The sequence below is a fragment of the Paramormyrops kingsleyae genome, chromosome 1 (genome assembly GCF_048594095.1).
Source record: "Paramormyrops kingsleyae isolate MSU_618 chromosome 1, PKINGS_0.4, whole genome shotgun sequence".
NCBI lineage: Eukaryota > Metazoa > Chordata > Actinopteri > Osteoglossiformes > Mormyridae > Paramormyrops > Paramormyrops kingsleyae.
This window is the reverse complement of record NC_132797.1, coordinates 30,115,862-30,139,416: the sequence shown is the minus strand read 5'-3', so window position 1 is coordinate 30,139,416 and position 23,555 is coordinate 30,115,862. Positions and strand designations below refer to the sequence as shown.

The following is a 23,555-nucleotide window of genomic DNA, read 5'->3' as shown; positions in this document are numbered from 1 at the left end:
CAGTCCCTCAGATAAATGTCTTAAGCGAGCCCGTGCGGACCTCCTTGAGAGCCTTCCAGAACTTAATAGCGTATATACTTTATCCTTGCAACAAAGGACCCCGAGAAAGGATAGTAGAATTTCTCATCATGCCATTTAGCAATTCATTACTTTAATTATGGGATATTTCATTTTTCATCGTAAGGATTTGATTGGCGGCTGAATGGGAGAGGAGCAGCTCCTGGGAGGGTTAGGGACTTGTCTGCCCCCAGTCATGTAGTTGGTGGTGTGAACCCTTAGCCGGTTAGACATTCGTGGGTGTGAGTGAGAGACACCAAGACTGGGGGGTGATAAGGTCACTGTAGCGTCATTGTCCGGCTGTGCACTCGTCTAATACGTTTTTCTTATTTTTCTTCATTCAGAATTTCTTTTTCATTGTTTAACGGTCCGTGTTAAGCCCTGTCCAGTGACACGGCTTGCTGCTCTGCTGTGCCACGGAAACATGCTTTATCTTGGCCACTCTGTCAAAACAGGCCGCTCAGCTGCTGTTTTATTCTTCCATATTAGTGCTAGTTGTTTTTCAGTTTGTCTGTTTCTTTTTCTTTTTATAACATGGACATTTGTAGGGTAACCTCGAAGAGACACAGACTTCCGCCATCGCGACCTGGTCAAAATCCACTACCGCTCTCGGCTCATTCCCGGTAAATTGAACAGGCTGGTACAGACATCCGGCTGTTATCACCGCTGGGGAGGGAGATGTGCGTTTGCTGCAGGATAAGCTTTATGCTGCTCCAATTTGCCAGGGCTTCAAACTGAAAAGAAAACCATTACAGACATATTTTCACAGCTATGTAGGCACTGGTGGGACTATTCGCTCTAGGTTTTAAGTCCCCCCACCGAATCCCATCCTTTAGATGTCCCGAAGGATTGCAGATCATATGGCACACAATAGCATTTTCATTTTTTAATCATCCGTCGCTTTGAACACCTTATCCCGTGGAATGCCGAGACCTGTCCACTGTGACTGCGCTGCTGTCTTTGAAACCGTTTTAAAAAATTACTTTGCCGCTTCTCATTTGTCGCCCCCAGTCGTCGGGAGCAGAGTCTGAAGTCATTGCATAGGTTAGGCTCTAAATTAAAGCATGGAAGATACCCCAGTCGAGGGAAAATCCTGTTAATATTTAAGATTATTTATAACGACACACGACTGCATGGTTGCTGTAAATATTTCCACGGTGTTCTTTAGAAGTAAACAAACAGCTTGAAAGAGACGTTTGGATGAACAGCGGTTGTCCCGTTGCCGTGCCGATGATCTGCGCGCGTCGGTGCGCTCCGAGACGACATGACAGGCCTGCGATCCTGCGAGGGCTCCGTCTGCGTGCGTGTTCGTGTGCGCGCGTGCCCGTGTGCCGATTCCCTCCTGGAGTCTGATTTGTGTACGTGAGCGTGTTATCTGGGGGGAGACGTGACAAATACTCCCACTAGTCCTTCAGAAGCCCTCTGTTCTCCTCGTGTTTGTACTGAAGGGAAAATGGGAGCTACAGCATCGGATGCGACTTTGTTCACGGTTTTGCGGAGGAAAAACCAAACAAACAGGAGGCTGTACGGCGTCACTCTGCTCCATCTGAGGCGCCATACTTTTTATTGAACTTTTCGAAACTTCGAGGAAATGTGTCATTCCTAGTGATCGTCGGGCCGATCTGATAGGTAATCAACAGCCGGCTGGCTAGTTGCAATTCATTCTCTAGGGTTATCGCAGATCATCAGCTGTTAGCTTTGCTGCAGTGCCCGTCAACTCCCTGAAGAATTCGGCATGCAATTTGCTGTGCGACACGCTGGGGTAAAGAAAAACACCCAAGGCTGATGGAAACGATGGCATTAAGCATCCTATTTCATACCATCATCCATTCTGAAAACGGCGTTACCCATAAACATGCAAATGGCTACACGGGGGAGCGGTCGCATTTGTGACAGAGAAGCAGTGTGTGTGTGTGTGTGTGTGTGTGTGTGTGTGCACGTGGGTTGGCCGAGGTAGAGAAACCATTGGCTATCTCAGATAAATTTTTCAGAACGTCAGAATAGTTCCCACAATTCCTGCCTCGCGCTCTGTGACGCGTTCTGTTGCCTGTGGTAGAGGCTTTGGGTTCAGCATAACATGCAATATGTCACAATCCTGACACCTGCAAATGCATTAGAATGTAGCGCGATACATTTTTATTAGTTTGTTAATAGTATCCGTGAGTTATATGACAAAGGGAGGATTAAGTCGAACTTAGAGTATGGTAACCTTTCCACGTATCCAAGTAAGCCTTTCGACAGGGAGTATTGGAGTGGGACGACAGTTGGCGCCATGCATCCACTGGGGGTAGGGGGCGGATGGAGGATGCCTGCAGTCACTCATATAAGAGGGGGTGTTTGAGATGAAGAGTCCCGTGGACTCAGTTTCCCGCCCTGTAGTAGGTAGAGCAGGTCTCCCACCCCCCACCCCCCGCCTAATTATAAAACGTAGCCTGGGGCGTGTTCCTGGTGAAGGTCCATCCCCTGGTAAGATGGCCCCCCCAGAGAAGCCTCTGAGGATGTGATTAATTATGAAGTTTATTCATAGCGTTCTTTTACGATGGCGAGCCTCTACTCGTTGACCACACCTTAGAAGGTGGGTTTTGATGGGGGTGTGTCCAAGGTACTTTCTGAATGCCCCCAACCCCCAGCATCAGCCTTTGTACTAATGAGCTCTTTAATAAGAGTGCAAAAGGTGACTTGCATTAATCAAGTGGCAGGATTATTGTGAGAAGCGTTAAGGCAAGGTTCACTTATCAGCGGAGACACTTTCACCGGTCTCACAAGTGGGCAACTAACAGAGCATGCCTCCCCTGCACCTCGGCGGTGTCCGTCTGGAAACCCCGACCCAAAAAAAAAACGGCAAGAAAACGGAGAGGCGAGAGGAAGCAGAATGGCGGAGGATGAATGAGCCCAGAAATGCAGGGAGAGGGTGGACGAGCGAGGGAGCTGGCGGTTTGAGTGAGAGAGATTGGGGGGGTGGGGGCGAGTGGGTGCGGAGGGGCGGATTTGAAAGCCACCTTGTTCTCATTACCGGAGGGGTGGTCCGCACCCTGCGGGCACATAAACAATGGGCCCAATAGGGTTGAGGCGGCCAGTGCCCCGGCACCCTGCGGACCCCCCAGCCCTGCCTTGACAGCTCGGGGCTGCGGGAGGCCACGCAGCTGGCTCTCGCCTTGTCCCTGCCAGCAGGTAGCTCTCTCGCACGCTGCCTCGGAAGAAAAGCCCTCAGACGGGGGGTGGGCGTTAAGAAGCAGGCATGCCTGTGACACGAGGCTGGGGGGGGCGTCAATTTAAAGACAGTGTCTCGAAATAGAATGTATTTGTATTTTTCCATCTAAACCCATTTAGCCGTACAGCTGGGCCCGCATGCTCTGATCGCTACTGTTGCGTTTTGTCAAATTTCCGTCGTCACCAGAAAAGGTCTTTCGCCTTCTCTCCTGGCCAAGTCACTGCTAAATATTTCTTTTGTTTAGACTTTTTGCACTGAGCACTTGGCTCGACTCGCGGCCTTTTTTTCCCCTCCAATGTACCGTCAGTCAAAGCAGAATCTCTTTTTTTATTGCATTTTCCCCTTTCGCAGAAGGGAGTCGGCATGCTTGTTAAACAACTGATAACCACTGGAGACAGTGACAAAAATATGTCAGGATTCAGCAACTGTTTTTTTTTCCTTTTTCCTACAGTAGTCCTCTGTTGAAATATGAAAGCGCGTTTGTCTGAAGGGTGGGGGCAGGGGAGGGCGGGGAGGGGAGGGGAGGGGAGGGCGGGCCCAACAGCAGGGTTTGATTGACAGGGGGTTATTTGGATACCTCGATCATCCCTCCGCAGCACAACCATCAGTGGCACCCAGGGGCATCTGATTATTCCAACCGTTTAAGGAACCAGGTTCCATAGTGCCTCCGCCAGAGGACACAAGAGTGTACATTTAGTGGAGACCACTTTAGAACAGTGCTGGGAAAATATATATATAAAAAAGATGAAGAGTTTCAGGACTCGGAAGTGAGCGGAAGAGTGCGGAAAACGTGAAATCCATCAGCCTCACAGGGAAGGATAAATGAACAAATTAAGTGTGCTGTATTTTAGAAGCATGTCCCTGGATGACACAGACACGGTGGACATTGCAAGTCAATTTAAAAGGAAGAGGCCACAGCCAGAAGAGATTGCACGTTGCCAGCCGTTTCCAGGTTGTTTTAGTTATGCTCGAAAAGCTGAAGACCCCCCTGACATATTGAAAATCAAAACCTAACGCCGGCATCCCGCTTCATTGTTTTCCCCTGCCTCCACTGAACATGCTGGCTGGCGTGTGGTTTGTCTCAGGCTTCGGCCTATAGCTTTCTTGCCTTCTTGAAAGAGAGAGCAAGGGAGCAAGAGGAAAAACATGCACTTGGCCAGAAATTCCTTTATTGCGATATCCGGAATGTTACCTGTTGTTCCAGTAACCCTTTGTGGTTCCCTGCGGCTTCTTGCCCATTCCAGGAAGCCTGTGGGGAAATTCAGAATTTTTCCTGCTTCCCCAACCCCCCCCCCCGCCCACCTCAGCTCTACCACCCTACACCCCCCCGGGCACAGTACGTCCATGGCTCCCCCGGGGATAGTACTTCAAACATGCCGGTCAGTTTCCAAGGAGACCGAGCCGGCTGTTGCAAAAACAAAAGACGGGGCCGTTCCTCACACAGGGCCTGATAAGTGTTGACTGTGTCAAATGCATGCAGTTTTTTTTTCCCCCCTCTCCCTCTCCTCCTTCTTCTTCTGGAGCCAAACTGGACAGCGGGGTCCCCTGGCACTTCGCCAGATCAGGAAGGAATTCCACCCCCAGACGACCGGCAGCACTCTGGATATCTCCCCTTGCACTCATCTTTGGGCTGAGTTAATACTGGCCCTGCTTCAGACGCCAGAACCCCTCAACCTGAAACAGTTCTGTTTTTCCACCCAACCTTGAAAATATCCTATGGCAGGGCTTCTAAAGGTAGCACAGAGTACAGGACACTGGTCCTGCCTTATTGTCACTTCTCGGACTGTTTACACAACCAAAAGGGGAAAGCAAGTCAGTTGTTTTATCATTGAACATGGCTGTTCTCAGACAGAATAGAGAATTGTCTAGAGAAAACAAGAATTACAAACAAGTGTACCCTAGCAGACAAGTACCCCAGACCAGTCCCCAAAAAGTGCACAAAGGGCTCAGCAAAATGGCCAGGAAGAAAATATGAGCAGTGTCGTTAGACCAGCTTAATGAGCAACCCAAGAAAGCAGGCTGATCAAAGAGAAATCAACCTTGTCCTTTAACTCTGCTGAGCTGAAAATGTTCAGGAGAAGGTGCGTTACCCATTTATTTTCAATCAAACAGTCATTGCATTTTCTCTGGCATTGTGCTGCTATGCCTTAATTAAAATCTTGACTGATGACTCTGAATAAATTTGGGTTTCTAAGTTTCTGTGCACAGAATGCAAATGAGCCTGTGATCTGACAATGATTACCACCCCTCTGCAGTAAAGGGTTCAGCTGCGAGTCGGTCCAGACATGCACCTGAATTCACCCCCAAGAGCTGCAGAAACCTTTCAGAAAAGTCACACTGAATGACTGAAATCAAAATTCATTAGTACTTAATCGAGCAGGCTTTAAATTCCTGCTATAAAGAAACCCAGAGCCACGGTGGTTTTGTGGCTTTTTGTACCTTTGTACTCTTTTGCATCCAATGAATGATTACGTTGATTGGTTGCCTAGGTGATCACGTTTATATCAACTCCAGGGATACTCCTGAAATCACCCCGTGCATTTGAGAAAGGGAGCCTTGAAAACGTTGCCCACGGCATTCCCTAAAGGTAACGTGACCTCCGTTAAACCCAGTGAAAATCCCTAAAAAGAATTCACGCTTGTCACTGTGCTGCCCCACAGATGTGGAAATACGACCTTGATTATAATGTGCACCCCCTGCCTTTTTTCCCCAAAAAAATGTCTCACATGTGCTGAGATGCATGTCTTCACCACTGCTCTGGAGAACTCCCTGAAGAACAGTTTCAAATTCCCTTCAAAGGTTACTGTATTGGATTTCGGACACTCAATAAGGCCCCAATAATCTTGTCTCTGTAATTCATTTTTAGTCCTATAAAGTCATGCCATCTTTTCATGACTAGATTTAATACTCCAGAAATCAACCAAAAAACATCCCAACTCTTCATTTCTATTTTCTGCATAATGGCAGCCAGTCCATGGATTTTGAAAGCATCTTCAGTAGGTTTCAGTCTGACTTTTAGTGCTGTTCTTGGTTGTATGGTTTGTGTGTGTTGCATTGCAGGAGATGCTGCTGATTGTTTAATGTATTATTGGTCTGATTCACCATGTAGCAAGGAATACCAGGTGTACACTGATGCATTAGGAGAAGACGTTATGTTTCAGATCCTGAGTGATCTGTCCGGCAGTCTCACAACTTAACTTCTCGAGACAGGTATTTGCATAGTCATAAATTATTCAGGATTAAGCCGCAGCATGCAAATGAGACCACTGAATACGCAAATGAGAGCAAGGAGAGGCCGCCGGTAGGTAGCAATGCGTGAATTAGCATCAAGGGCTGCTAAAGGCTCATAAGATTGTCTTGTTAGGTTGAGTTATACAATATGGGTGAGAAGAGGATACAGGACGGTGTGGGAGACTGTTGAGAAGCAATGCTTGTTTGATGGAAAATTGCATCCTCAAGTGTGTGGATAGGGGTTAGAATTGACTGCGAGGCCTCCCTTCCTCACTTAACAGCGCTATGAGTTTGTGGTCAGGCTCAAGACAAAGCCCATTGTGTTTGCTGCACAAGGAATATAGCTGGCTTTCTTGATGAGAGCAGGCTATGGTCTCAGATGTGGCTGCATTCTCTGGAGGGTATGGGGGGGTACCGCTCTGCACTGACTGAATCATTCTCTTTTATTGCTGGTCATCCAAGACCGGAATGTGCTCTTGCTGTCCTGGGAAACTTTATCAGAGTCGCCTTGGTTACAGATCCTGTTAGCCTTGGGTGTGGACTGTGGTGTGTCCAGTAAGAGCCTCTCACAGATGGCTTCCATGTCCCCAGGGTGAGGTATCAGTGCCAGATAAGACAAAACGACGACATCCAGAGAATTCCTGTGGCAAGGTCCCAAGGCTTCTGTGTGGTCTGTAGGGCATGACATGGGCTGAGGCAGGAAAGCAGCTGTAGCATGACCTTTGGAATGATGTGCCACGAGACTGGCTGAAGCCAACCTGTGAAAACAGACACGAAGCTGAGGACCAAGGTGCTCTGTGTGCTTCTCTCACGCACCCTTTGTTTCCATTTTGCAGGCCCAGATGTGCTGTGCAAGGATTGGATTTGCATCCAAACTGTCAAATTTACCATCTTTAACTCTGTTTAATTGAGGATTTTTTAAAATGTGTATGGAGTTGGTGTGTGTTTTTTTTACCATCCTAAGTAGAGCTCTGCTTCACATCATGTGGTATCGTCAGCAGCTGTGTTTTATTTCATGTTTTATTTTCGATTGCCTCAGAAATCAAGGTAAACCTTCCCTTGTTTTGATGTCTCTTGTTGCAGTAACATGGGAGGGATTCCATGGTTTACTCAGTGCCTGATACATTTGGGGGTGTCTGTGTGTCAACAGGAATTAAAACAACCTGAACAGAGCAATGTTATAAATGACTTCTTTCACACTTTGGCCTTCTCCAAGGCTGCACTTTGTACTTAAAGCTACATTATACGACTGCACCTGTTGCGATTTGCATGGCTTCCGGGGAGATGCTGCAATATGATGTAATCTAATGAAAGTCTAGGTAACCGCTGCAGTTATCTGATAAAGGGAGGCTGGACTGCTGTGTCTGTGACTGCCATTGATTCGAAGGAATGCCAGGTTCATATAAAAAAAAAAAATTCTGATGGTGCCTTTTATCTTAAGTTGTTGCTGGTGAAAAGTAGGACTGGAATCCATGTGGTTGCACCACACAGACCAAAAGGCATCAGCAGGAATCGATAGATCACAAAAAGTGAACGACTGAGAAAATGAATTGAAAGCAGACGACTCATCTGTCTGACAGTCACAAATAGAAGACAAAATGGTTCTTTCCCACCTCAGGGCCATGCACTTGACTACACGGGCAAGGCTATGTTAGGAGTCGTCAGCACAGGCCACTAAGGGGGAGGATAGCAAGCCACCACTTCACACCAAATCCAGGTCGTGGTAGCACTCTGGGAGTGCCGGGGGTTGATGTGAGAGTGGCTCCTCTGTGGGGCACAGAGAGCTCGTACCGTTCTGCAACCCCCATACCCCCCAATCATACCACGGCTTTCAGCCCATAGAGACCCAGCATGGGGGGGAATGTGGCTCTGCAGGACCCACCTGCCACTGAGAGCATGGCGACCGCACAGCCGGATACCATGCGAAATGTGGAGCACATCCTCCGGTCCCAGCTGAGGCCTAAAATTACCCAGCACCCTGCCCCCCTTCCCTCCCAGCTCTCCCGGCCTGCTCATTTCCCTCCTTCTTTTGTTTCTTGATTTTACATTATGACAGATGTGCATCGGTTTACTGGGCACAAAATAGGATCAGAGGCCTTGCTTATTGGGTAATGCCTGAGTTTACCTTCTAGGACACCCTAAATCCGATGTTAAACCATAAAAAGGAACACGTCTCCATCAGGTCAGTCTTTTTTTAACAGTTTGGATGCAGAACCAAGCTATGTCTTTCTAACTGCTAACAGTGCAAAAAAATGCTGAAATTTCTGATGTTATAGTACACAAATACGACTGTTAACAATGTTACAGTACACAAATATTACAATACACAGTGTTACAGTACACAAATACTATAGTACCCAAATACGACAGTAAACAATATTACAGTACACAGTGTTACACAGAGTGTGTTACTGTTTACAAGTATTAATACAGTGTTACAGTACGCAAATAATACAAAGCAATATTACTGTGCACAGTGTTACTAGTAAATAAGTCAAATTTATTTTTACAGTGTTACAATCCACCAGCATTAATGCGGGGTTACAATGCACAAATATTGCAATGCAAAAATACAGAAAACAATGTTACATACAGTGTTACCATATACAAATGCTAATATACAAATGTTAGAGTACACAAATTTACTGCAGTAAAGAATGTTACAGCACACAAATATTATACTATGCAGTGTTACATTACACAAATCCTACTTTAAACTGCACTGCCAAGGTGCAAAATGACAGAACAGGCAGGCCTCACTCTTCCAGGTTTAGGTCCATATGCATATTTTACACACAGATTCTTTGGTACATGAACCTGCCGCCGAGCGGCAGCAAACTGAGCCGAATACTGGTGCCTCATTAGGTTATAGGGCATCACCTGCGTTGACGGGGTACTTTCATGCATCTAGTTTTGTCCTGGGGGGGAGCGATGACCCAGGGACACATCTCATGAGCTACGGCGGTCTGTCTCAGCCCCAAAGCCAGCAACGCCACACTGGGTGCAGGGCAGACAAAAGGCACAGGAGACAAAAGGACAGGGAGCTGGAGCGGGGAGGCACCGGGAGTGTGTGAGGGTGACTCAAGGACAAGCGCGGCAGACGGCATGGAGCGCAAACGTCACCCTCTTAAAAAACAAATTGCAGGTAGAAATGAATGCATCGACTGCAACTAAATCCTGCGCTTCTGATCATCGCAATAGACACCGCGGTGGGGGTGGGGGGCCATCCGGCAGTCCGCAAAAGTCCTTTTAATGCCGTCCTTGAAAATACCTTCTCTAAGAAATTCCTCTAATGTTTAGGGAGAAGGTGGAATGCGCTGGATGTCAGCTGAATCCCAGAGGGCTCTATTTTGTACTCTAATAGCTGTTACGAGCCCACATTATATCCAAGGAGTCATTTTCCTTGGGGGGGCTCTCCTCGCTCCGTGTCAATATTCTGGCATTTGAAGTCACATACAGTATGTGCTTCTGGGAGTCGCCCAGGAGCCAGGCAGACTCGTAATGGCCTGCATTCATTAATAAGGCTGCTGCTTTTGTCCCACTGCCTCTCCATCCCCATTGCCCACAACAGGGAAGCCTGGGCAGTCCTGGGGGGCCGCCTCCCAGACACACTTAAAGAAGCTTTATTTTTGACTGGTGAAGTCGCTGGCACATCTCAAGCCGCCATGACCGTAATGCCGGCCTCCTCCCAGTCACCTCGCTGGGGTCGGGGATCCATTCGGGTCAAAAGGCTTATTATCCTGCCTGTCGGAAACCAATTGCCTCACTAAAAAAGAAACGCACCAAGGTCTTTAAGTCCTCGGCGCCGGTGTAGAATGCATCGAGTGAATCGAGTGTCTGTGTCTTCTGGTTTTATTTTTTTCTCCGTTGACGTGTCTGTAAAGACATATAATGCAACCCCCCCCCCCACCACCACCACCACCATCACCATGCAGCCAATAGCCAATTGGCTGCACACCTGGGGAAAGGTGGACCATATTTGGACTTTGTCTCAGACAGGTACACGGAGCCCCACACCGTCGAACGAGTCCTGGAGATGTGTGTGTGTGCGTGCACATGTTTTTTTTTTAAGGGAGCACAGCAAGTGGGGCATGTAGTTTGCATTAAAGGGATTAGCAGGCACTTCAAAAGATGACCTGGATTCCGCCCACTGGGGACACCAGTCACACACCCCCGGCCCGCACCTCCCTTTAAAGAACCTCCGTCTGGCTCCTGTCCCAAGGCACAGGCGCTCTCTAGAGTGCGCGTGCAGCAGCACATCACGCGAGTGTGTGCGCGGGCACATACGCGCGTGTGAACGACTCCACTTCGTGTACACCACCGTGCGTAAAACAGATGGCACGGAGCGTCAGATGCTAGTCGTATGGAGTGCCCTGTTATGATACCAAGGTACGTCGCGGGTGTTCCTCAGTGAGGAAGCCTGTGGGGAAACTGCCAAACTGCTGCCTTTGGTGTCTCGTGTGCTGTAACTCCACATCGCCTTGTGTTTATTATACTCCCAGTGTATTTTTATTAGACTATTACAGATCCCCTCCAGCTCTCGCTGGCTCAGCCTGCGCCGATGATGTCACATGTCAGACACTGACTTTGGACAAGTAAACTTCATTGCTAATACGTATAAACTTGCTGCAGCACATTAATTTCATAATCCAGGAAAAGGACATGGCATTTCGGTGCAGCGCTGATCCGTTCTGGACTCCAACACAGGTCCACTTACGTGTACTGTACAGCGCAATTGAGACTGCAGACTTGGTCCAATTATAGCGATTAGCTCTGGTTAAGCAAGATTAATTGCTCCATCGGTTTTGCTTTAAATCTGATGTAGTTTTACAGAAAAATCTATTTTTTTAACTGGGATACACCGACCTTTCTTATGAAACATAATTTAGAAAAGCAATTTAGAAGTGCCAACTAGCAAACAGCACTTATTTTCATTGGCTGGTAGATGTTAGGGTTAGGAAACTCCTTTTAAAAAGGAATTTGAATTTGTCATTGATTTGTCACTCAAAAAAATTGGATACTAGTTATAAAGTTATACTACAAACCCAGTCCATCAGAAGCCTAAGCCCATTTTATGCAACCAGTAGTGAAATGTGACACCTGCAACATTAGCCTACTACTGTCTGTGTGAGGATAAGGATGAGGATAAAATAATATATAATACATTTTATTTATTTAGCGACCCACAGGACAGAAATGCCATCAGCAACAACAAGAAAGTCATATAAATTGTGGCGTGAAATTAAAATATCAAACAATTGACATTAGACAGCTGACACTTATGTATATAAAATAGCTTAAAACTTAAATAAATGGCATCCATGCAATCAAATCCTACCTTCAGTTTGCACTATATCTAACTAGGCTTGGGTGGTATTAACTTTTTAATGCCGTCATACTGCCCATACATTACACTGCAGTATAAGGTATTTTGATGGTAATTTCCAGAGCAATTCTGATATTGCAGCAGGAGGGTCACTGACCGGGAGGGGCCAGCTTCGTGGTCATGGTGGCTCTGTAACAATTGTCAGTAAAATCCAAACAGTTTCTAAACTGCACTCTTTAGGTGTTGGGAAGTTACTGTATCACCACATTCTTCTTCTGAATGACATTCGATTTTTTTTTTCAAATAACGAAGTTGGGTCTCCCAGGCCTAGTAGACATACGGTAGGACCATGAACTCCTGGGTGTTTTTGATCCAAACAGATGAAGGGCAGCATGGTATCATGTGAAATGAATCGGTTTGCAATCACACCACCACCTGATATGCTAAATGGGGAAACACAAATGCTGAAAAATGATTTATAAGGGTCACTGAAAATATTGACTGGGGATCCAGGCTGGAGGGTCAGCAGCCATCGCCATGATATTATGTAGTCTGTAAAAATCTACAGTAAATCTACAGTTGACTTATTTACAGTAAAATTTACATGCAAGGGCGAATTCTGCAGGTGCTGCTATATTAAACTCAATGCCTTTCGCTGCCGTTAAGACCATCTGAAATGGCTTTTTTTTTGTACCTCCTGCAGAATCATACGATGAGCCAACACAACAGCTAACATGGTGGACGCCACTCCCTGCAGGCGAAGATGTGAGGAAGGGAGAGAAGGTGAATCTCGACCATGAAGCGTGCTTGCTTAGTTACTCATTCTGCACAAAACGTCTGCTGCGACCATACACCTCGTCTGGTGACAAAGACGAACCCTGTTTTCTTTCTGAAAGAGGGAAAAAAAAAAACAAAAAACTTTGGACAGCGTGTATTTCAATTTTTAAACATATGGCTGATATACTGTAAATAGAAGTACTTTTTAGACGTTTCAAGCTCCAGATATCAAGGACACAAAGTTCCTTGCTCCAAAGAATGGGGCAGGGTCCACATGCCAGGAACCAACTGGTGACAGACTGGGCAGGGGGCACCAGTCGGGCCGGCCCCGGGAGGAGCAAAGGGTGCCCACGGAGCCTGAGCCATTCGAACACCCTGGCCAGAGACATTACATCACGGGAGGAGCACTTGTTGGAGGCGGGCGGATCTCCAGACAGACGGGTAGAAACCGAGGTGTTGACCTCATGCATAAATTTCATTATTGCGGAAGGGGAGGGCAGCACAGGATTATGGATTATTTAATACAGTCCGCCTGTGTGCCGGTTCCAAACAAAAAGGCATCCCCATACATGCAATGGTGATGGCACGGATTGGAAGCCCGTCTTTCCTGGTGGAAACTGACAGACCCCTAAGCCTCCTTTAATAATCGTGGCACAGAGAAATCTCCCAGTGAATTAAATCACCCTCTATGTTACTGTTATTAATGTTTATTCTCTAGCCAGAACCTGGAGATTACTGGAATTGTTTTTGCAATAGGAAATAAATCCAATTTACCTTCAGGTACTAGAGTGTGCTTTTATTTCTTGCTCCTGGTTTTTGATTATGTAATGACAAATCTGTCCTTTGCACTCTGGATTTGGTTCCACTTCTCTGCTCTCTTGGCTTTTGTGACATTCCATTTCTCCTTTTAAGGTGTAAAGCGCCAAGCATTCCATTATTTAAAGATTTTACTATTATTTGAACTCGAGACGCTCTTTTTGTATGAAGACATAATGTGACATTTTGAAATCTTGTTCGTTTTCGGGATAACTGGAAGTATCCTCTCCAGCAGGACTTTGGAATATCAAAAAAAAAGACAAAAATGACTTCTAATGTTATTAAATATATAATGTACAAATATGGACAAAGTTCTGAATTTGGCAGAACTCATGTTTGTGTTGCACATGTGAAGCATAATAAAAGTGTATGTGAAATGTACTGAGTCCACCTTGTGTTTGTGGCCATGGTAGCAACATGATAATGACAATCAAATCCGTTCATTTATCCACAGCCTACTGATACATTCTTCAGTAAGAGTGAGCAGCTCTCATATAGTGAGATATCTTCATAATGTTAAACACAAATTTATTACTGTTGCTATATGTAACTGGCAAACAAGAAAGAAGATACTGATGACTTTCACCTTCATTTTTTTTAATAAATGCTTATTATGTTAAACACTGGATATGAAGCTAAAAATTGAGTTATCCAATGCTATCAGTTCAAAAGTCATTCTCTATCCAGGGATCCTGCATTTGAGAGCAAAGTGCTCGTGTTTGAGCTGAATCTTAACAGCCTAACGCTGCTCCTGACACCACTGCTGCTCTGATTTCCTCACCCTCTCCATCACCACATCCGTGAGATGAGTTAGGGGGTGGAATCAAGCCGTAGCCTCTCCCATCGATGAAGGCCACCACCTGTCCTCTTGCTGAGGTCTTCGCTCTTTTTGGGCTCTAAATCCACTCTCATGATGGATGTAATTGTGTGTGGATAAGGGCCCGGCAGGGCCCTGGGTCAGGTGCACTGATTCACCCCGATAGTGTTGCGACCTCTCCCCTCTCCCCAGCAGCACTGTGCCACTCCTGGACTCACTCTTAACCCAGCACAATCACAAGGCCATTAGAGTGCACCCCCCCCCCCCACCCCCCCACCCCCAGCCGAAGCCATCAGCACACAGTGCCTCTCTGTCGCCCCGACCCGTGAATTTTCACCTGCACGTGTACAACATCCAACCTGTCTGGAAGACCTTGGGGGAGAATTTCAGTCATTAACACCACCGGGAGCCCCTCCCCTAGCATGTTCACACCCCCTGGGGATGGTGGGAGGCATGAGCGATCCTCTGTCTCCGAGATCAAACCAGTTTACTGCCACCCTGTAGAAACATCTGTCCTCTCCCTTGATTTATAATAATGTCATTAATGCTGAAAGAGTAGTCTGGGTCAGAAAGGTACTGTGTCTCCAGCAGAGTTTCGCCACTTTGACCACATTTACAGGGTTTAAGGATGCAAGTCTCATCAAGACGGCTGGGAAGTAGGGAAAAATTTAGAGAATGAAATAAATGAGAATTCACACGAGTCTTAAGTACTCTGCTAGTCTGCTAGAGAAAAAAAACCTAATTGCTAAAACTTTTTCTCCTGAAGATCTCATACGAAAAGTTCAGAAAGCATGCTATACACACAGAATGCCCCTGAATAAATGTTTATTTCTTTATAACAGACAGGAATCATTTTCAATTAATTCAACATCTATGTCATAACTATTTTCTGTTCATTGGATATTATAAACAAACCACAGTAAATGTGTCACGTCAGATGTTTTCAGACTAGGACCCATGGACTACAGATGTGTGATGGGCGTTATGCAGGTCCATTCTGCAGGAACTCCTTGTGTTTCATTAATAACTGTTTTGGGAGCAATCGGGAGGTGTGAGAAGTCTCTTCTCTGTCCTAGGTGGCCATTTGAGTCGAGGTGTGTGTTAATGAGCGAATGAGCACACCGTGATTTCAGATGTGCAGTCAGGGCGCCCCCCCATTCTAATTGTACAACAAATCCCCACGGGCCCTCATTAGCTCCTCCCACTCAATGCCGATGCAGCTCATAACCATTTTTTTAAATCCATTGTTTGCTTAAACTAATTAATCTTAAGTAAGCTTCAGGGACCCCAAATACAAGTACACAGAACAAAAAAAATTAATCGGCAGATATTACCTGCAACACATGTCCATTTACGGTGCAGCTAATTTTTTGGGGGGAGTGGAGCTGGGCAGCTGCACTCAGTGCATCACGGGAGTGACCCCCATGTATTTCACAGCTTGCAGGATCTGTGGATATAATTTAGCTTCTGAATGAAAGCAGAGCTTTAATGGCTGAGTCCCTGGGCAGTGCAGGGCTGGGTAGGGATGCAGGGGGGGGGGGGGGGGGGGTAATGTTATGAGGTCTTTTCCCCCTGGCCCTTGTTTAGATATTCCAGCACCGGAACTGCTCTTCAGACTGATGCTTGATAACCCAATTGGCTCATAATCCATCTTCTTTACCCAACTGATATGGTCCCTCTCTGCTCCTGTACTGTTCCCTCATTGTCCACATGGGACCCTTGACCAGAAGCCTCTGTTCGCCCCACCGGACGGTCCAAAGGCCCGAACACCTGCGTCCTGCTATTCCTGTTAGCGCCATCTGCAGTGTGATATTGTCTAACACCGTAAATCCTCACGAACGAGGATAACCGGAGCCTGTAAAGGAGCCAGGACCATAGCACGACAGAATACTGTAAAATAAACCACGGAAGCAGGATCAGTATCTGCCCGCTCCCATGGCTGCGATAAACATTGACGTGGCTCTACTCCCAGGACCGCTGGGTAAAGAATTCGGTCAGCTGGTCTGTTTCGGACAACCTTCAAGGGCACTTTGCGCCGGTCCAGACCCCAGCCTTGGCCAAGACGGAGGGTGCCGGCGCTTCCCATTACTTTAAATGGGGTGCTAACAGTCTGCTCATATTTGTAATTTAATTAAATTCGCTTGGAAGAAATATTGGTCACGCGGTTCCTTTACGGCCAGCTTCGTGGCACAGTGTCTGAAGCCGCGCACATCCCTGCCCAAGCAGTGGATCTGTAAGCGTTTGGCACAGACGATCTCCGGGGCCCATTTAAACTGTTATAATTACATATACCCTGGCCGTTTCTGACAGTTTGATTGGACCGCATGGGTTGCACAAAGATGTCTTTGCTGAACCGGTTCTCAGTGGTGTTATAGAGCGACCGGAGCCATTGCCAGCGTGCGGATCTAACTACCAAATCGCCCTGCCATACTGTGTGAGGAAAGGCAATTTAGAGTTCTGAAGGGCTGGCGCTCGCTCACCGCGCCTGGGAAATCGCTCGCGCCCCCATTCGCATCCTGCGGTACGTGCCCTCCGCCATGTCCGCCAGGTCCGAAAACCGGTGCCAAGCCGAACAAGAGAGTTGCAGACAAGATGCTCACCCTAGTCCACTTTTTTCGGGGTGTCCTTCATGTCATCATCCAGATTAATGGGCTATCAGGAGTCTATTTTATTAAGGAAAAACTTCAAACACATTTTGAACTTTCTGCGAGGAGTAGGGGCAGAGTCTTTGGGCTTCACGTTTAATGTTTAATGGTGTTTTTTTTGTTGCGATGTTGCACCCGCCCGTTCCCTTTGAGCATGGCGGTTGCATAATGGCCCACTAAAGCGAGTGGATGCGTGTGGATTTTGCTTTATTTCTCTGCCTTCTGGCATTAATTGGTGTCGGCCTTTCAAGCAGCAGGACAAAACATCTGTTCGGCAGAGGAGCCGGGAAGGATGTGTCTTTATCGAATCAGGTCAGCCGATCCCCTTCGGGGGGGGACATGTCGCATATGGCGGCGCCGCAGAGGAAACGCCCACCCACCACCGTATTTAATGAATCGGCTAAGGTGTGCACACCTGTGACCGAGCACGTGCTCCGGGAGCTCTGCGCCAACCCGCCCACTGCCCCGGCACCGACAGCCCAACCTGCGTCGGACACATCAAAGAACTCCAGATCCTCTCTCTGCTGCCTCTCACACACATCGCGGTCACACCCCTATATATCCGGTGGATATCAAGCATATTTTTCATGAATCTTTTTTAGGCACAATTTTACAACTCCATATTCCCCCCACTTACATATTCACATATATGTGGAACCCCACGCTACCTCCCTCCATCCACAATCGCATGTTAACTTATCTGGGGGCTCCAGCTTGGACATTCAGGAATCGCCATGTAACTAACACTTTCCCCCAGGCAGGTGGGGCCCTGATGTTTGCTGGGGCCCTGGGCTATAGCCTCAGATAGCCTACGTATTCATCCGCCCCCGCTTGTGATCTGTTTCTACCTGCAGCTCCTCTAACCAGGCTAGCCTCCCAAGAACCTCCTTAAGTTGCTGGGCCACTGGAGCACCGGACATGGCGTTTCCACGGCGACATGGACATGGCTGAAAGGGGTGCCGCAGATGCACATTGGGGCTGGATGGATACTGCTCTTCGGAGCCCATCCTGGCCAGCCGCTTCCTCCTGTCCCCCCGTTCAGTTTTTGCGAGGTTGCAGTCACAGCTGTCGTTAATTAAATGCGACTCAAACTTTCGTATAAAAACGCCAGTTACCACGGAGGAATCCTGTCTCGACCTTCGGCAGACAGATCGCTGGCTTGCGCCGGTCGCATCCACGTTCCAGATCAATCGGGGGTGCATTGGGGAGGCCCCATACTTATGTGGAACCTGGAACCAGTCTTTCCAAGAGGTGTACTGAGATTTTAACTTGGAACCAGAACTGAGGATACAGAGAAAAATGCTGAATTGTAAAGCGAATTAGTAAAACTAAGCCCTATTAATCTTGTTTGTTGCCTCTAAGAAACTATGGAGACCACCTGGTTTGATTTTGGGATTTAACGGTCTGTTTTTTTATCAAAACATTTGGGCTTTATTTTTGCTATAGGAAGTCCCTAACAGTCCCTCCGATGGCCTCCATTTCTCTCGTACATTTAGAAAGAAATTACGTCTCTGCCAAATCGCACTATGCATCTTGGCAACGGATGTGAAACATGACATCCAATCGAAGGATTCGTCCAATCAGCTTGCTGGTCAGTCTGTCGGGAGTCGGCATTTAGTAAAATGTGTGAAATGCAAGCAAGCAGTGTACCATGTTTAAATAGGTATGTCTACACATAAAATTATCAATCATACATTTTGACTGTAATACAGTACATATGTGTATCACGATATGTAGGCTAATAATATATACTCAGAACAAGCATTCTACCATGTATTGGTAAATCGTCATATTATTTGCCATTTATCCATCCAATGTCACACGGTAACCTGCTTATTGCCACATTCCAACTTCATTTTTCAAATATGTCCCTTTCTCCGTCGTTGAGGGGGGATCACATTTTTCGCTAATTGGTGGGGAAACACATTTTTCACTAATTATGATTCACATTAATTAAAACGGATCTGCGGCTGGGATTTGATTAGTATTTAACGTAAAGCTTAAAAGTATTATTTTTAACATTTAACAGGCGATGCACGCAGAATTAATTTAGAGATCCCTTATCAAGCTATAGCATTTCAGCACACATACTCATATTGATATCAATGTAAACAGTGCGCACGTGTCGATCTGTGATGTGTCATTATGGCATTACGGCCGCCCAGCCCAGTGCTAATGCACCGGTTTATTTAAACGCAAACGCGCTGACCTGCCGATTTATCCACTGTGACGCTGGAGTGAGCGGTCTTCATATCGGCCTTTCGGTATACAGATCATCATTAGCAATTGCTTTATTTTTCTAATGCATCAGAAGTAGGCTAGTAAAAGTTTCCATGCATTTTCCACATTAGAAATCCAAGTCTAATCAATAACTAACTGCTTTTACATTAATGAGGTTCACAGGGCTGCTCATGTAGCCCACAAACGCCTGGCTGTCGCGCTCCTGGATTTTTTTTTTTCATTTTTTTTTTTTTTGCGGCATCTTGCTGTCCAGTTGCATAAAGATCCGATAAAATGATTGAACCCAAATGAAATGCGACCACATAAAGATTTCAGTCGGCAGTAAACGCCACCCGGAAACGGGTTGTGAGATTAATGAACCGGAGCCGTTTAGCTCCATGCCTTTTCGGACGCTTTCTGCTGGTAGCCGTCAGAGAATGAATGAAAAGGCAAACGCGAGCCTAGCTGACGACTCTTCCCAGCTTACAGTATTTTACAAAGCTGGATATTTTTACTGTACAAATGTTGAGTACCCCATATGACCCTTTAGGTTGACTCATGGCATTAACCACTGCGCCACCTGCTGTCTGTAAAATGCAATGGCAACGAGTTAAGGGAGTTCCTTTTTACCTCCATCATATCTATTCTAGCTTCTTTACTTGTTTCTCACTAGTGCATCTACAAACAAAGGGGCTGGGTTTTGGTGCGAACTGGAGCTTCAAAAGTGCCTGTCCATAAATAGCCACTGGATGAAAGCAAGCTTGCTGCTATTTCTGGATGAGTCCATTAGCGTTTCAGCTGCCGCTGAACGTGAATCCGGTTCATTTACCCTTCTGGAGGATCTGACCCTTGCGTGAAGCTGATACAGGATATCGGTGTAACATGAATCACTTTCCAGGAGTGATTAGGGTGCCAACAAGCAGGAAGAACACATTGTATGAAACGCTCCTCCTTCACTGATATCCGTTCCTGGGATGTTCACAAGAACCCTGTCAGTCTCTGATTCGCTGGTTATTTGATATTTACACACTAGGTCTGTGTCTAACAGACACAACAGTTTATAGGTGCAGACAGCCTATTATCAGTTTTTCTACATATTACAGTATGGAAAATGCCACAATGCCGTAAATTTTAGGCAGAGTTACATATAGTATTTACTCTTTCAACTAATCTGTTGGATCAGATGTAAGAGACTAATAATTACTTTAGTCTCTATTGACGCTTTTACGCTAGCATACAGGATCCAGACTTTACCTGGCCCATACTGTGAAGACACTAGTTACTGCACGGTTCCAGTTCACTATGGTTTTCTGCGGCATAAGGGTCAGCGCAATAAAGGCGTTTCCAGGTTTAGAGAGCCAAACTATAGTAATTTTAAAAGCAGTTCTGAGTTATTGGGAATGCATCAATACATTGCAATGTGCAATACTACTGATCCAGGCATATCGATGCAGATCACCGATTCATGTCTTGTAGCATTTAAACCAATCAGATGGTGGTGCTGCAGCCAGCTTGGTTTGGTCACGCTTTCAGCCCTGCTAGTAAGCAGGACTATGTCAGCACAGATGCAGGTCGGGTACAGCTTGCATAATTTACAATGGAAAAACAACTCTTTGTGGTGCAGCTCAGTTCTTGGTGCCAGTGGAAAAGCACCATTAGTGTTGATTCAAGTTGAATCAGATTTAGCCCCCTTCGCTGCAATAGGTCAGGTTGCTGTTGAGGGCAGGTACAGCCCCCACCTCCCAGTCTCGTGTCTCCCTCTTCCGGCTTGTTTTCTCCTGGCCCCGATCCATGACATGCCAGTTCCCAGCGGATTCCGCACGCCGGCCTCCGCGACGCGTATTTACTAACAGGATTAACCACCCGGCTGGCGAGCCACATCTTTCAGCGTAAGATTAGCAGGGATCAGTGCTGTTGGAAATAATGAATTCATAATAGTATCAGTGGGGAACAATTTCATCAAAGTCATAAACAATACTGTTGTAGAAAATATCTCCTCCTCTGCTGGACCCACTACAATATTACAACTGGCCTCCCAGTCTGTACTTTAACAGAGGCAGATATATGATGTGTATATGTGTAATTAGACATCATAACACTTAAAAATATAAAACCTTTTCTTTCTCCATCCCCTGTACATAGGTATTTTCACATATTTTTAAAAAAAGCTAAATTATAAGTGTAATAATTCTGGTGTGATTATATTCATATCATAGATGATTAAAGACGTAACATTTAATTTCTTAAACATAAAACTTGGGGAAGAGGTCTCAGGTCAGCAGTGTTTGTTTTATTCACAGTTTGTTGATGCAATATCATACATTAATTATTGATTTCTGTTGATAAACAGTTTAGGTGTAATATTTCTGAAGATATGATGCAAATTGAGATCAGAGATTGACAAACTGATGTAACACTTCCAAGGATTCAATCATAATTTAATAACATAATTGTAATTACCAGGACATTATGTTAAGATTAATTAATGTTAATTAATGTTAATGAAGATTGGCTAATGAAGTGTTTTTTCAGCTACATCTTGTTTTGTCAGCACGCAAAGATGCCATTAGCGAAACAGTAACACATTGTATCCCTGCGAAGAGCCAGCATTCGCCTTTTTGATGGCCTGCCCGTAATTTGGAAGATTTCTTTTTTTCAAACAGTTTTTTCAAAAGCAAATGTCAAGCATTGTTTCATACAGATACCCAGGCAAACTGTAATGTCAGGTTAGTTCATAAGGAAAAGAAGTTTTCAGGTGATAATTGCTGGAAAACAGTGAAACTTTACACTGGGAATTTAGCTCAGGGTCTTGTGGGATTTGAACGCGAGCTGGCATGAGTGAACACATCCACCCACACGGTATCACAGATGCATCTCCAGATACACTCTCCCTCTTCATCATCTGTCTGCGGCCTCCTTCCGCTTCACTCTCCTAACCTTCTCGCTCGAAGGCCACGGAGGCTCAACCGCTGAGCTCCAGAGCGTTCACACTTTATAACCCTGATCGCCAATTATTCTCGCTCCCTTGTGGGTCAGGCCTAGCTAAAGGCAAGCACAACCACCCAGGCACCTTGGAGAATGTTACAGCAGGAAACCAATATTAAAAATACAAACCCTGCATCCAGGCTTTATAAATACTCTGCGAGGCCATGAACAGAAATATGAGTTTGACAAGAAAGAGTTTCTAAACACAACCTGAAAGTCTGTCAGTGGTGCCCAAGGCCGCGGTGATGCTAACTTTTTAGCTGTTTCACTGGTCACCTTACGGATGGGTTGTGGGGTTTCCATTGATTATAAAAATGAATAATGATATAGGGATAAGGCAGGTGCGGGGGGTGGTCGAGTCACTTCAGTTGGTGGAATGCGAAGTTAACAACCGAAAAAATTAATCAAGCTGGAAGCAAGATAGTCAGAACAAGAGATCAGAGTGAATTACATATTTGTAAAAACTTTAAATTGTGACTTCAAGGCAACAGAACAACTGGCTTCAGTCTACCCCCCCCCCCCCCCCCCCCCAATTGAAATGGTCTAAAACCTCCACTGTTGGCCCTAGCAGTGGGACCATTTCCTGATACTCAGGCCTCATGTGTGAAAGGCATGATGGGAAATTTTGTAGTCAGAACAAAGTCCCAGTATAAGTGTGAGTGTGAGGCCTGAACTGAAGTAGAAATGGGGCTGTTTTTATCCCTCTCACCTCCTACCCCAATTCATTAGTGTGGAAAAGAACAACCGAAAATCCCCCGGGGACCTGACAGTTCTTAATCTCTCCACATAAGAGAGAAGTTAGCTTTTTGATTAGGTTCATTCAGGAGAGTCTCGTACAGAATCCAAGTCTTGTTTGAAGCCCAGTGCCCCAGCCTTACTGAAGGCAGAAATTAATTTTTCACCAGAGGGAGGGGGGGACAGCCGCCTTGTTGTTGTGATGACTTCTGAAGGCTGGAACGGCGGTCGTTTTCCGGGACTTTGCCGGGGAATGAAACGGCTTCAATCGAGGACTGAATCGACTGCCGCCAGAATGAATTTGTCATGTCAAAGACGACGTGTGTTTTCATGATTTTTTTTTTCTTTTTTTACATGCAAGGGTATTTCATGTCAGGGAGTTGTTTCTCTGAGATCTTAAACCACCAGATAAACAACGGTGTAGGAGAAGTGATTTTTCTTTAACTGTGAAAACACTCCGCTTTCACGTACTACTTCAGTATAGCTAAGCTTCTTGTGTACGTATAGACACGTATATGTGCACATGCGTATTTCCACTTCTGATGTTTTTCTACCATTTTTCAATAGCGAAGTCGTGCTGAGCCAATAAATGGTAATGACCAGGTTAAAATATTCCTATGAAGTGCAGAGACCAATTTAAGTTGCTCGAAACGCAGTGATCGGGCTCGAGTATTTTTGGCGACGGCTAATTGCCGCAGATTGATGAAATGCCCTTTGCAACCCCCTCCCCCGCTT

General features: G+C 46.0%; 1 protein-coding gene across 7 annotated transcripts in view; it reads left to right on the top strand.

The window, feature by feature from the left end:
• znf521 (zinc finger protein 521) overlaps nt 1-13,799 on the top strand; it is a 122,866-nt gene extending 109,067 nt beyond the window's left edge. For all 7 annotated transcript variants that reach the window (XM_072713466.1, XM_072713464.1, XM_072713441.1 and 4 more), the window contains one exon: nt 12,529-13,799. In XM_072713466.1, the coding sequence (XP_072569567.1) occupies nt 12,529-12,558 (30 nt within the window). In that variant the 3' untranslated portion in view covers nt 12,559-13,799. The remainder of the gene's footprint in view (nt 1-12,528) is intronic.
• Nucleotides 13,800-23,555: the final 9,756 nt, after the last annotated feature.